This window comes from Medicago truncatula, chromosome 7 (genome assembly GCF_003473485.1).
Source record: "Medicago truncatula cultivar Jemalong A17 chromosome 7, MtrunA17r5.0-ANR, whole genome shotgun sequence".
Lineage (NCBI taxonomy): Eukaryota > Viridiplantae > Streptophyta > Magnoliopsida > Fabales > Fabaceae > Medicago > Medicago truncatula.
The window spans coordinates 38,377,062-38,391,761 of NC_053048.1; the positions used below are offsets into that span (position 1 = coordinate 38,377,062).

At 31.9% G+C, this 14,700-nt stretch overlaps 2 protein-coding genes and 1 pseudogene across 3 annotated transcripts; all 3 read right to left on the reverse strand.

Moving 5' to 3' along the window:
• Positions 1-845: 845 nt before the first annotated feature.
• On the reverse strand, positions 846-3,419 carry LOC11436762 (LEAF RUST 10 DISEASE-RESISTANCE LOCUS RECEPTOR-LIKE PROTEIN KINASE-like 2.1; annotated as a pseudogene).
• Positions 3,420-4,532: 1,113 nt separating this feature from the next.
• Positions 4,533-8,206, reverse strand: LOC11442395 (LEAF RUST 10 DISEASE-RESISTANCE LOCUS RECEPTOR-LIKE PROTEIN KINASE-like 2.4). Of its 2 annotated transcripts, none has more exons than XM_039827278.1 (3): positions 7,363-8,206; positions 5,918-5,945; positions 4,533-5,778 (listed from the first exon to the last, which is right to left on the reverse strand). In XM_039827278.1, the coding sequence occupies exons 1-3, from the start codon at positions 8,156-8,158 to the stop codon at positions 4,575-4,577; spliced, it is 2,028 nt and encodes a 675-aa protein (XP_039683212.1). In that variant the 5' UTR covers positions 8,159-8,206; the 3' UTR covers positions 4,533-4,574. The 2 variants fall into 2 exon arrangements, with proteins under 2 accessions (XP_039683212.1, XP_024627079.2); XM_024771311.2 differs by having other exon boundaries at positions 4,533-5,776; positions 5,913-5,945.
• A 4,734-nt stretch (positions 8,207-12,940) lies between these two features.
• On the reverse strand, positions 12,941-13,943 carry LOC11442396 (uncharacterized). The gene has a single exon (XM_003624324.4). It carries the CDS (start codon positions 13,702-13,704, stop codon positions 13,231-13,233), a length of 474 nt encoding a protein of 157 aa, XP_003624372.1. The 5' UTR covers positions 13,705-13,943; the 3' UTR covers positions 12,941-13,230.
• Between the last annotated feature and the right edge of the window lie 757 nt (positions 13,944-14,700).

A 14,700-nucleotide genomic window follows, 5' to 3' on the forward strand; every position in this document is an offset into this window, starting at 1 on the left:
CAAAAAAATATTATTACAAGAAATTAGGCACCATGTGGCTGTCAATCCGCGGTGGTTGTTAAAAAACCACCCCACATTAAAGGTGGTGAGCTCATCACTCTTGGTAACCTGCATAACAGGTTCCTCTTTATTTATTTTTAGATTCTAGTGTTTGGTGTTTAGAGGCCGTGGGTTTAAATATATTCCATACGTGATTTGGGGCACGTTTAGATTGGCTTATTTTTTAAAGGATGAAAAATGATTTATGCAAATAAATAAGCTTTTGTTGTAGTTCATAAATTCTCACAACGAAAATGGTTTCTTCATAGGTTGTTTTTTCATAAACTACATTGACAAGCTAATGAATAATACATACAAATTTATTTATTTGTACAAGTTATTTTGCATATAAGTCAATCCAAACTGGCCCTTGGTGTTTGATGTTTACGGTGTTATAGAAACATCACTATCGGGAACAGGTTTGCATCGCAAGCTACCACGTTTCAAAAATCTGAGTTTCATATTTTCTGCAAATTATCTTTAAATTCAGAAACTGTTAGATCAAATGATACACTTACAACAGATTCCATCTGTATGAAATAGATTAGAATCTGGGAAAAGCATCATCATAAGGGAAAGTTTTAATGCTCATGAAATACAGTCATAAAGGAAAGTTTAATTTAGACTAGTATGGTGCATGACTAGAATTCAAAACAGAAAAAAATAATATTGTATAAAAAACAAAAACAGCAAGTGGCCATTTTAGTGCCAATAAATTAATATATAAGATTTGAATAACACTACATTCACTATAAGATTTTGAACTTCAACAAATTAATAAATCCTTTTTATTCATAGAAAAACAATTATTTTGATACTGTAATTGAATTTGTCTCGTACAAATCGGATGAAGAAATATCTAACACTTGTAGTGGTGGCCTTTATGGTGAATGTAAGAAGGGATTTGGAGGATATGACACCGATGAAAGTGGTCCTTGCAACATTTCTATTACTTTATTCATCGGTGGTCTGTCTAATGGTTTAGTTTGAATGCACCAAACACTCACCAAAGTGATCTTTCTAATCATATCATTTTCTTCCTCTGAGATTGTCAAACAATTTAAAAGAGTGTTATTTTGCTCAAGATTCTTATAAATCCAATCTGGAAAGTACATTTCAGAAGTGCATGACCCTCCAGTGTCATAGTTCTTTCTTCCTCCAATCATTTCAAGAATCAACATTCCATAACTATATACATCAGATTTGTAAGAAACTCCGCCAAATGCTCTGCTAAATACTTCTGGTGCCATATATCCTATAGTTCCTCTTGTACCTAATATTGACACAATACTATCCTTCTTTTGGCATATTTTCGCTAGTCCAAAATCAGAGATTTTTGGGCAAAAATCTTCATCCAAAAGAATGTTTTGAGGTTTGGTATCAAGATACAGAATCCTTGAGCTAGATGCAAGTACTCTAGACCTCTAGCGATGCCAATTGCAATTTGGAACAAAGTGTTCCAATTAAAATCACAAATAGCATTAGGAAATTCACTTTTGTAGATGAAACTATCCAATGATCCTTTGGACATGAATTCATATATTAGTGCTCTTTTGTTCACCTCATAACAAAAGCCTAAAAGGGATACAATGTTCATGTGTAATGTTCGACTAATGCTAGCAACTTCATTTATGAATTCTTCTCCATTTCCCTTTGACTCATTTAGTACTTTCACCGCCACATGACGACCATCAATTAAACTTGCTTTGTACACAACACCATATCCTCCTTGGCCTAATTTATCTCGGAAAGAGTTTGTTATCCTTTTTACTTCTGTATAACTATATCTTCTTGGGATAGATGAATTATAATTTCGCATGAAAACCTCTACATTGTGGTTAACAACTTTTCTTCTTTTCCTGAAAAAACTCATTTTCTGTCTACCAATACCCTTTTTAAGGTAACTACTGATCATAATAATAAAGAGCATTGTTACTCCAAATCCAGCAACTACAACACCTGAATTTATGCAAAGAACATGCAAGTAATTTTCATCAATTTTTTTTTCTGTAAAAGAAGTTGATTCTACCTCTAATTGTGGGATTGGAAACACTTCTCATAGAAAGTGATATTGTTCATCATTCTTACCTATCACAATAAGACTCCAGTTTCGTTTCGTACCTACAATTCAAAAATCAAATTAGATAAAACTTACCATAATTAATAATCATGCTCATGCATTGTCTCTAAGAGAACTGGTCGTTAACTTCTTATTTCCTTGTATTTTGTAGCAGCAATGAAGAGAAATGGCCTCTGAAAATTTTCTACAGGCTCCTATATAGACTTTGATGAATAATAATTTTGGATTTTTCTTGGGATAAAATAATGTTGAACTATACATTCATGTTGATTTTGATGGGGAAAACAGAGAAGAAAGACTGCGGCCTTTGAAAAAATGCACAACCTATAGCAAACATATGATTCAGCGTACTTATAAAGACCAAAACATGATGTCTAACTACTGAACTCTACTCATATTAGGCACATTAATTTAGAAGGTATGTTGCAATTTACAACTTAGTTAGAAACAAACATATATATGAGTTTGAGGAAGTAAAATATACATACTATTGATTGAGGTTAAGACTTTTTGTGAAGCACATGAAGTTGTATGAGATCCATCTTTGCAGAAACATCTAAATTCATTTCCTCCATCATTGCTGCCACATACACCATCAGAATCAACACACTTTTGACACTCCATAATTTCCCGTCCATTTCAAATCAAAGCCGTCTTGTAATGCTTGGTTTATATCATTGAGATTTCCGATTTGTGCAGCTTGAGTTACCGAAATTGGAATCTCAACAATAACACTTGGAGTACATCAGAGTGATACTGAACGAGGATCCGAGATGGTGTACACAACTTCAATATTACCTCTGCAGGTAGTACTAAAAACCACATTCGGTATACTTGTATCACAATTGTATAACAGGTTTACTTGAGAAGAAACAACACCATCACGTTGAAACATAGTGCTATCAAAAGTTCTGTTCTTGGGATTTCCACTCACATTGACAGCACAAATACCACTCCAGTAATCGTCTCTGGCGATCGTGAGTTTCTGTATTATATCATTCCAATCATGAATACGGTATTTGGCGTCATTGATGGTTATCTTTGGAACACTTTCTTCGCATGTAAGCTCCATATTAGGATCAGAAGAAACACCACCACAATATTTTTTCCTATTTTCTCCCCAGAATGGATACTTGATGTTCGTGATGCTGCTTCCGCAGTTAAAAGCGTTGTTACAGTTTGTGTATTGGTCGTCATCATCACACATACACGTTGGAATATTGATGATTGAGATCAACAAAAGGGTGAAGGAGAATAAGGAAATAATAATGGAAGAAGATGGATGATGAAGTAGAGGGTTTCATTCTTTCTTGCGCTAGACCAAAGAAGTAATAGTGGAACAAGTGTAAATAATAAGATAAGATTGATTTGGGTTAGATAAACTTAACATCTTGATTTAGTCAGCTTAAAATTATAATGAGAGTTGATTCAACTCTACTTTCACTTTCATGTTTCTTTCTTTTTATGAAAATCCACTTTCATGTTTCAATGCATCATAATTTTCTACACTTTGTGAAGTTTCTAGGAAACTACATGTAGAATTCAATACATTAAGTTACTGTTGTAGTAAAAAATTATGATACTTAATACTCCATCTATCTTTTACTATAGGAGTCTGTAACAAAAACAATGAGTATTAAATTTCATTTTTGAAGTGATGTAAATAATACTAATTTTAATATATTGGTACGTAAACTTTGTTATTTCTTTACCAACCAATGCCCATTTTTTCACCACCTCCAAATTGTGTTAACATTTTATGCAGATTTTTGTTGGCATTCACTTTAGTCACCGTATTTGTTTGTAATTTGGCGTATTACATCTGCGCATGAAAAAAAAAGTATTGCAAGAAATTCGGCAACAGGTGGCCTTCAATCCGTGGTGGTTGATCAAAAACCACCCCACATTAAAAGTTGCGGTTGAGCTGTTCACTCTTGGTAACCATCACAGGTTCACTTCTATTTATTTTTAGATTTGTTTTTGGTGTTTATAGACTGTGAGTTTAAATATTTTCGATACATGATTTGGTGTTTTATGTTTATGATGTTACAGAAACACCACTATCAGGAACAGGTTTGCATCGCATGCTGCCACTGTTTCAAAAATCTGAGTTTCACAGTTTTTATGCAGATTATCTTTGAGTTCGGGTAGCGTTAAATCAAATGATACATTTACAATTGATTCCTTCTGTGTAAACTAAATTAGAAGCTGGGAAAAGCATCATAAGTGCAAGTTTAGACAAGTATGGTGCATGACTTGAATTCACAACAGAAATAATAAGATTGATGTAAAAAATAAAAACAGTAAGTGGCCAGTTTAGTGACAGTAAATTAGTCACTACGATAACTATAATTCGTGCAAAATGGATTTTGAAGTTCAACAAACTAATACCATATTTGTATGCCAGAAATAGTTACACAAATTAATTAGTCCATTGAATTTATAGAAATAACAATTATTTTGATACTGTAACTGAATTTGTCTCGTACAAATCGGATGAAGACATATCTGACACTTGTAGTTCTGGCCTTTCGGGTGAATATAAGACAGGCTTTGGAGGATATGATACCGATGAAAGTGGTCCTTGCAACATTTCTATTACTTTATTCATCGGTGGTCTATCTGATGGTTTAGTTTGAATGCACCATAGACTCACCAAAGTAATCTTTCTGATCATATCATTTTCTTCCTCCGAGATTGTTGAACAATTTAAAAGAGTATTCCCTTGCTCAAGATCCTTATAAATCCAATCTGGAAAGTACATTTCAGAAGTACATGACCCTCCCGTGTCGTAGTTCTTCCTTCCTCCGATCATTTCAAGAATCAACATGCCATAACTATATACATCAGATCTGTACGAAACTCCACCAAACGCTCTACTAAATATTTCTGGTGCCATGTATCCTATAGTTCCTCTTGCCCCTAATATTGACACAATACTATCCTTCCTTTGGCATATTTTAGCTAGTCCAAAATCTGAGATTTTTGGACAAAAATCTTCATCCAAAAGAATGTTTTGAGGTTTTATATCAAGATGTAGAATCCTTGAACTACATCCTTGATGCAAGTACTCTAGACCTTTAGCAATGCCAATTGCAATTCGAAACAAAGTGTTCCAATCAAAATCACAAATGGCATTAGGAAATTCACTTTTGTAGATGAACTTATCCAATGATCCTTTGGGCATGAATTCATATATTAGCGCTCTTTTGTTCTCTTCGTAACAATATCCTAAAAGCGACACAATGTTCATATGTGATGTCCTACTAATGCTAGCAACTTCATTTATGAATTCTTCTCCATTTCCCTTTGTCTCGCTTATTACTTTCACTGCCACTTGACGACTATTATATAAACTTGCTTTGTAGACAACACCATACCCTCCTTGGCCTAACTTTTCTCGAAAATAGTTTGTGATCATTTTCACTTCTGCATAACTATATCTTCTTGGCATGGATAAATTATGACTGCGCATGAAAACCTCCACATTGTTGTCAACAAGTTCTGTTCTTTCTCTCAAGATAGTTTGTGGGATAAGACTTGATTGTTGTTGTTGTCTGAGAATAATCATTTGTTGTCTACCTGTACCTCTTTTAAGGCGACGACTAATCATGATAATAATGAACACGGTTACTCCAAATCCAGCAATGGAAGCACCTGAATTTATGCAAAGAACAAATAAATAATTTTCATATCTTGTTTATGTAGGAAAAAATAATTTATGTCGTCAGGATAATATGGAATGAGACACGCTGATATTAGAAAGTGTAACCAAATTGTTTATTATTCTTACCTATTATCACTGGCCCCCAATTCCGCTTTGAACCTACAATTCAAAAACCAAATTAGATAGAACTTATAATAATCACGCTCATGCATTATCTTGAAGAGAAATAGGCATTTATTTTCTTATTGCTTTGTATTTTTGCAGCAGAAATGAAGGGAAATTGCCTTCCAATTTTGAGCAACACGCTCGGCTCATGTTGATTTTGATGGAGAAAATAGAGTGAGCAATCGACCTTTGAACACAAAAAAGCTAGTTTATAGCTTGTTGGACTAGCTTATAAGCTTGTTTTGATAAAATGAGACGTGTTTGGTAAAAAGCTTTTATCACTAGCTTATAGCGTTTTTTAAGAAGCTAATCCAAATAGCTTTTTAGCTTATAGCTTGTAGCTTTTTATACTTTCTTCCCATTTTAACCTTTTCTTAATTTTATTTTATTTTATTATAATAAAAAAAAAACTACCCACTATCATCTTCAACTAACCATGTTTACCATGTATGACTTTTTAAATTTTCTTGTCCACTTTTTTGTTTTTTTTTTACTTTGCTCATAATTCATATAATATATAATTTTATATAAAATTTATAATAGTGAAGCAAGTTTAGTTAAATAAAATTCATAAAAATAAAATATAAATTGTTAAATAAAAAAATTCGATTGAATTCATAAATACATTTATTATTTTGGAGATGAAAATAATTTGAAATATATTTAAATATTTAAAAATAAATGTGTTAAGTAATAAAAATTATATATATGATATTAAAAAAAATTAAACAAGCATGTCCTTTTATGTCATTTTATATTTATAGTCACTTCAACAGCTAATTTTACCCAACACTTTTAATTTTAATCAGCTAACTTTTCAGCTATAAGCTATCAACTATCAGCCATCAGCTATCAGCTAGCTTATCAGCTATCAGCTAGCTTATAGTTTTTTTTTACCAAACACACCCTATCTTTTCCGTTCCATTTTTTCTTCTTTTCCCTTTCATTTATTTTCCACTTTTCATTCATTTTACATTTGTGTAATTTTATATGAGATGTGTTATTTAAAGAACCATTTAATTAACAACTTATTTGACAACTATTGATTTACAAAGAAAAAGTAAATATTGAACCCTCATTTAGTTTTGGTAGTAATTGTTATCTATTAAAAGTATAGAATGAACCCTCATTCAATCTTCTTGTCACTTTATTTACTCCTTGACCAATATAATATTTCCTTGATTTTATAGAACTAGTGTTGCTTTATCATAATTTTTATAGAACATATACCTTAAAAAACATCTACTGATAATAAATTTTCCTTAGAAGAAAAAAATCTACCTGGTAAAATCTGATTGTAAAAAAGTTGAAACACTTATTGGATCAGGATGATCTCTAAACTCTATTATTACTATAACTAGTTATAGAAACTAACTTAGGAGTTAATTGTATAAGAAAGTGAACTACATACTTGAGGTTGGGGCCTTCCGTGAACCACATATATCTGTATAAGCTCCATCATTGCAGAAACATCTGAATTCAGTTCCATTGTTGCCACACGCACCACCAGAATCAACACACCTCTGGCAATCTGCATAATTTCCCATCCACCTCAAATCAAAACCGCCTTGTAATGCTTCGTTTATATCATCAAGATTTGTAATTCTTGTTACCGAAATTGGAATCGCAATAATAACACTCAGATTGCATGTGAGTGAGAGCGAACGAGGATCCGAAAGGGTGTACACAACTTCAATATTACCTCCGCAGTTGGCACTATAAACCACATTCAATACAGTTGTATCACAATTGTATAACAGATTTAGTTGAGAAGAAACACTACCATAAGGTTGAAACTGGTCAGCGCTCTCAAATGTGCTGTTATTAGGCTTGTCACTCACACTCACACTCACAGTACAAATACCACCCCAGTAATCGTCTCTAGCGACTGTGAGTTTCTGTGTTGTATTGTCCCATTCAAGAATACGGTATTTGACGTCATTGATGGTTATCTTTGGAACACTTTCTTCGCATGTAAGCTCCATATTAGGATCAGAAACACTACCACAACGCTCTTCTCTGTTATTTCCCCAGAATGGATACTTGAGGTTTGTGATGCTGCTACTTCCGCATTCAAAAGCTTCGTTGCAGTCTGTGTAATCATTGCACATACACGTTGGAATATTGATGATGAAGATCATCAAAATGGTGAAGGAGAAAAATGAAATAATAATGGAAGAAGATGGATAATGAAGCAGAGGTTTCATTTTTGCCACTAGACCAAAGATGAAATAGTGGGACAAGTGTGAATAATATGATTGATTTTGGTGAGATAAAGATAAATAATCATTTTGTCAGCTTAAAATTTAGAATATTCAACTCCCATTTCACTTTCATTTTAATTCAATTCAATGCATGATTATTTTCGATTTCTTTGAAGTTTCTGCGAGACTGGATCGAAGCTACTGCCAATGTAGAATTTAATACACGAAGAACTTTGTTTTAGTCGTTGTATTGCCAATGTAGAATTTATATTAATTATTTATTGGGTCATGCTGATGTGTGTTCTTATAACGCATGTTAAATATTAAATTCCTTGCCATTAATGATAAGAATTAATTAAAAAAAATTAATATTAAACTTTGACTGATGCTAGTCACACAAAAAAAAAACAAATTACATCCAAATTTATTTAAAATTTTACAATAATACCAAAATTGTCCTCTTCATGTAAATTTTTAAAAATTCATCTTTTATGATCATTCTGAACCCTTACTCCCTTTCATCCACAAATCACCATAGATGTGCAACCAATATCTGAATCAACATCTTTGTTATTGATCTGTACTATATTCATAAAGGTTAGTGAATTTCATAAATTTCATTTTCGATGAGTTTCTATTTGTTTATTGTTTGTTTTGATATGAGATATGCCTGTCAATTTGATTTTAAGTGGGAGGTTAGTGTAAATTAAGTTTACGTGTATGTATATAAAAGGGGTTAGTGTAGTTTACGTATGTAGGTTAATGTAAATTCAAGTTTACGTATGTTCAATTTAGGTTAGTGTAAATTCAGTTTACATGTAAATTAAGTTTATTTATGTTCAATTTAGGTTAATGTAAATTTAGTTTACGTATGTATATAAGAGGTTAGTGTAAATTCAGTTTACTTACGTTCAATCTAGGTTAATGTAAATTAAGTTTACTTATGTTCAATCTAGGTTAATGTAAATTCAGTTTAATTACGTTCAATCTAGGTTAATGTAAATTAAGTTTGTAAATTCAGTTTACTTACGTTCAATCTAGGTTAATGTAAATTAAGTTTACTTATGTTCAATTTAGGTTAATGTAAATTAATTTTACTTATGTTCAATTTACGTTAATGTAAATTTAGTTGATTTGAAATTTTTATTTTAGTTAAAGGGTATATTAGTCATTCTGGGGTGTAACTTGTTTTTTTGGGGTGTGACTAGCACCAGTCTTAAACTTTTTGAACAATAAATTAACACAATTTTCGATACATAATTTCTATTAGTAAATTTTTTAACATTAAACACAATTTAGTATTTCCCTTATTTATTTACCAATAGTATGTTAGTACTTATTTATTTTACATATTTTTTCAATCAACAATATTAATAAATATCTTGAAGATATAAACTACTCCTAATTCTCTATCTTAAAATATATAATCGTAATAACTAACGGTCATTACAAACAAATTTAATCTTAGCAATAAGCAACCGAAGACTTCTTACTTTTCATTTTTCTTGTGCTTCGTGTTTTAATCTTGATTTATGATCAAGACTTGAAAATTGAACTATTGTGAATAAATTACACTTAACTGCTTGCTTTAACCAAAAGTTTAGAGCAACTGATTTTATTTTTTTGTATCTTTTTCTTTGATTGTGATTTATTTTTTTAAAGGATTCTTTGTTTGTGATTATATTGTCGGGAAGCATAGCATAGTCCAAACCTAACTCTTTTAGCAAGCATAGAATAGTCCAAACTTGACTAGACTCCTAAATTTTGATTATAAAATCAAGAATAATGTGGTACCAAATGATAGTATAATCAAGAATAGGTCAGACGCATTGTAAAAAAATAAATAAAAATATATTAGTCAGATATTTTGTAAAAAAAAAAATTAGGTATCAATATCTTAAATTGACTTCCTCTAAAAAAAATCATAGATTAACAATAAATCAACATTAAGAGTACTTATTCAAAATTGTCTATGTGTTTTGACATTTGTGTCTAATCTTATTATTTTATCATTATTGTAAAGTAGTATCAGAAAGAGTATGGAAAGAGAGAAGTTGATGAGAAAGAGAGTAGATTTCACATATAGTGTTTGGTACTAAAAAGAAAGGAGAGGAATAGAGGAGAAGAAAATGAAGAAAACCTAACGTTTTTGAATTAAAACTAATCGAAAGGACCAAAATGTGTAACGGAGAAAAGTTATGGGACCAAAATAAATCAAATTTTACTTGAGGGTCCAAAACGATACTACCTGAATAATTAAGGTACTAAAAATGCAATTTAGCCATTAATTAAATAAATAGTGGCCGCATATCAAGAGGCATATCAAAACCAGGGAGAAATATGGAAAAGAAGAAAAAATTGCAGCTCCCCTCCATTTCTTCGTACATGCAAAGAGAAATGCAAAAGGCATGGGTCCCACCTAATTTTATCTCTCTTCTTAGTCTCTCTTCTCAACCAAACACAAGAGATTGGTTATCTCTCCCCAACTTCTCTCTCCCCTCTTTCTCTCTTTCTTATTTCTACTCTACCAAACACAGTGTAAGTCTTAATAAGTTAAGAGAGTTAAGCATGTGAAAAATGATTCATTATAAACTCAATGATTCATGTTCCTTGGATCCACTCTCCCTCCCACATCAAGGAGGATCATAGCAAATTTCTAATAAAAATCATAAAATTTTGAAAAATGCTAACAATTGTTTTTATAGCATTGTTTAACGAACTAAAAAAGATAACTTTTGATTAGAAAATGATATAATTATTATTTATACAATTCTTTAACTTATTATATCAATATATGATTTATTATTATGTATTTCTTAAATAATAACTTTAGTACACATGTTAGCATGACTCACTTATAATGAGTTACATATCTATTATATTTTCAATTTATAGTTCATTCCTATGTCACACTTGAATTTCAACATACACCATCTCCTTTCTAATAATATTAGAACTTAAAAAGAATAATTCACATAGTCAAAATTATATGGAGTGCTGTTTTATAGAGGAGAAAGACCAACTAGTTATATTATAGTTATAGTTTAGTACAAATACTCCCCATTTATTATTCACATAAGGGGGGAAAGATTTCGGTTCTGTAAGACAAGAAAAGTACACCCTTATTTCGGTCATAACAATAAATGTATAGCTAAGCCACAAACGGGGAAAAGTACATTTGATCTTAGTTATGATAAATCATCCCACATTACCCAGCCCTAAGCATAAAGTGTATTAAAATCTAAAATGTCTATTTGAGAGAAATTTATATTCAATAATGCACGTAGTAGGCCTGCATTTTTACACCTTATAAATAAATAGGGAATTAGAGAGCACCACAGTGATGTGCACTTCTTGAGAGGACTTGTACAAGACAATGCAAACAAAACAACCGAACGATTTGGTCATACATACAACTAGATTACTTGAAATCTTAAACAGATACTGAACCAGTGAACCCTCTATTGCGAAGATTGTCATTATCCTAAGCAACGGTTCTGACCTTAGTCAACAAAAGCAATGCTACCTTACAATTAATAAATGATTGAAGCTTTGTTTTCTTTGGTTCCAATCATGGTTCTATAACATACCGTAAGAGTGTAAACATTCCTAAGTACGGATTAATTTCATAATCTCTGAGCAATTTGTTCAGCCACTTGATCCAAGTTTAATGTGACATCACTCTTTTTTAAGTCGAGTGATTAAACTATGAGAGGAAGGCACAAATAAAAGAAGCACATTAAAAAAAAGATGTATAGAGGAAAACATAAACTTGTGGGTTGCTTAAGTGTATGTTTACTTCCACTTTTAAAGGGAACATAATTGATTTTGAAGTTGTATAATTAATTTTGACATGTTGGCTTGTTGCAAAGTAGAATTGATTTTGTCTCTTGAATTGATTCTCATTAAAGCTAGGATTTGTAGCCTTTGGTTATAAAATTGATTTTCACGCAAATTTATAGTTCAACGGTATTTAAACACAAATCACTTCTAGTAAAAATATTCAAACACAAATCACTTATAATAAAAATGACTTTTAACCAAAATCAATTCTACAGAATTAATTCTATCAAAATCGATTATTTCCACCACACAACCAAACACAGACCAAGTATGTTAAATCTAATAACTGGTGTGTCAGTACAAAACTAGAACTTTGAATAATAATAGTATAATGATTTTTTCTAGATTACCTTCGAAGAATGGTGGGTAATTTACCCACCAACTAATGAAAATGAGCAATTTGTTGGTGGGATCAAGATAGTTCATGGATACCACTTAAAAATGTGCTTATGTGACTAATGTATATTGGTTGGAGTAAATTACCACCATTCTTCCATGGGTATCCTAGTTGTCACCTGGTATAATACTACGAAAAAGAATAATAATACTACGAAAAAGTTATCTTAGAAGGCAAATGGAGACAATCTTTGTAACAAGGCATCATCGATTCCTACACAGCAGCAATTCCAATAAAAAGAAAAAATATACACGATAAGGAAAATGTTAACCATTGTCCTTAAATAAGGAGATAAAAATAAAAATATAATATTAAAAAATGATGAAAAGTGATAAATTTAACTTTTTAAAAATCAAAATGTTGTTGAAACCAATGCAAACTCATACTGTATTTAACTTTTTGGCTTCTTTAATCAATGCCTTGTGAGCATTGCGGACAATGGTTAGCAAACCCATATTCTAATTATAATTATACCAACTATTCTATTTATCAATCACTTCATTAATCAATCAGTGCATTTCTTCTATTCATTAATAATTCTTCTATTTAACCAAATATTTTGACTCCATTAAGAGTAATTAACCATCAAACGCACAAAATTCAGCAAACGACGTCGTACATTATTAAAGCGCCCATTTCCGCCAAACGTTAGTTTCGTTAACTTTTTACCAGAAACATTTCCGCGCACGTTAGCAGCAAAAACTAAACGTGATTATTTATTCATTTGGCTACAACTAAACGTGATTATTAATAATTTTTTACTATTACTATCTCCAAAAAAAAAAAAAAAATCTGAATTCAACCGTACAGTAACAGTAGAGAGAAACTGTAACCGTTACTCAGGAATAGTGAACAATACCGGCCGCCATGCTCTTCTCAGTAACCTGTAACGAAACGCTGATGACACCGGCCGGAGAGCCGCGACGGCAGAAGATCGACGGAACGGAGATCCAGTTCGGAATCGGACAGCGACGGTGGAGCAATCTTTCTGATCGTAATTCTGCTGCTGTTGCTGCTGTTGGGAGATATTCTTCTCGTCTTGTAGCATCGTCGGCGGAGACGGAAGTGACGGCGGAGATGGAGAGGAGACGAATAGGTCTTTAAGCTTGTGGCGAACTTTGACTTCATCGGAGGAAGGAGGAGGTGGATCTAGGGGAGGAGGATGGAAACGGCGGCGGTCGTGCGGACGAGTGAGGAACATGCGGAGGGTTTTGCGGCGGCGGAGGTGGATGACGGGACTGGTGGTGGGACTGCGTGTGGGGCTGTTGGCGATGGCGCATTGTGTAGCTAAGAGCTTGAATTTGTGCATTTAGGGATAGAATTAAATGAATTTGGGGTTTTTTGTTTTATTTGTGAAGAGAGATGAAGGTTAGATCTGAGAAGGATAGTGTTTGGAATTAGAAAGTAGAATGAGAATAGAATGATTGGGTTGAGTATTATCGGGGGAATATTAAAGCTGTCTTTTCTTCTCTTGCCCCTATCTCCTACTCTAATCCTACTACTTACTACATACTACTAGGAGTACATCACATAATGGAAGGAATTATATTTAGGCTATGTTTGGCGAGAAACATTTTTCAGCTTATAACTTACTCACTCCGAGGTCACATATATCAATTATTCAATAAATTTAAAAAATAATTTTTTTTTCTTATAATAGTGACAGAAGGAAGTAGTGTTTTTTTGGTAAAATTGATTTGTGTAATAATCGTCATATTCTTATGAGTTTATAATTTATTCTTATTGACTTGTAGTGTTTTTTTATAAGATAACTTAACTGGCTTATAGTTTATCATTTTTCATCTTTATTTTACCTTTGCTTAATTGGAGAAAAAAAATTAAATATTAATGAAATAATTTTTTTGGTCTTTCATATTTATAAGTTAGTTCAACGGTTAATTTTATCAAACACTACAAATTCAAAATAGTTAACTTATCTGTTATCAGCTATAAGTTAGCAAACTCAATTATCGGGATAAGTGAGCTAATGCTCCATATAACAAGGATATTTTATTTGATGTATTTGTATTAATTATATATATTTTTTAAAGACTATTTTGGAAAGAAAGCGGATATACCATGTCGATTTTTCCGATTACCGCACCGACCGAGAACAATACTCGTTTTTAAACTGTATATTATTCACAGAGATTTTGTATCTTATTAAAGTGTTGTTTCAGATTTAGAAACTGAGACGAAGACAACTAATGACGTCGAAAGTTGTGGGGTTTGACATTTTAGAAGCATCTCTTCATTGGGTTAGGTTGATAGTTTGGATATTAGTAGACAAAATGTATATATAGTG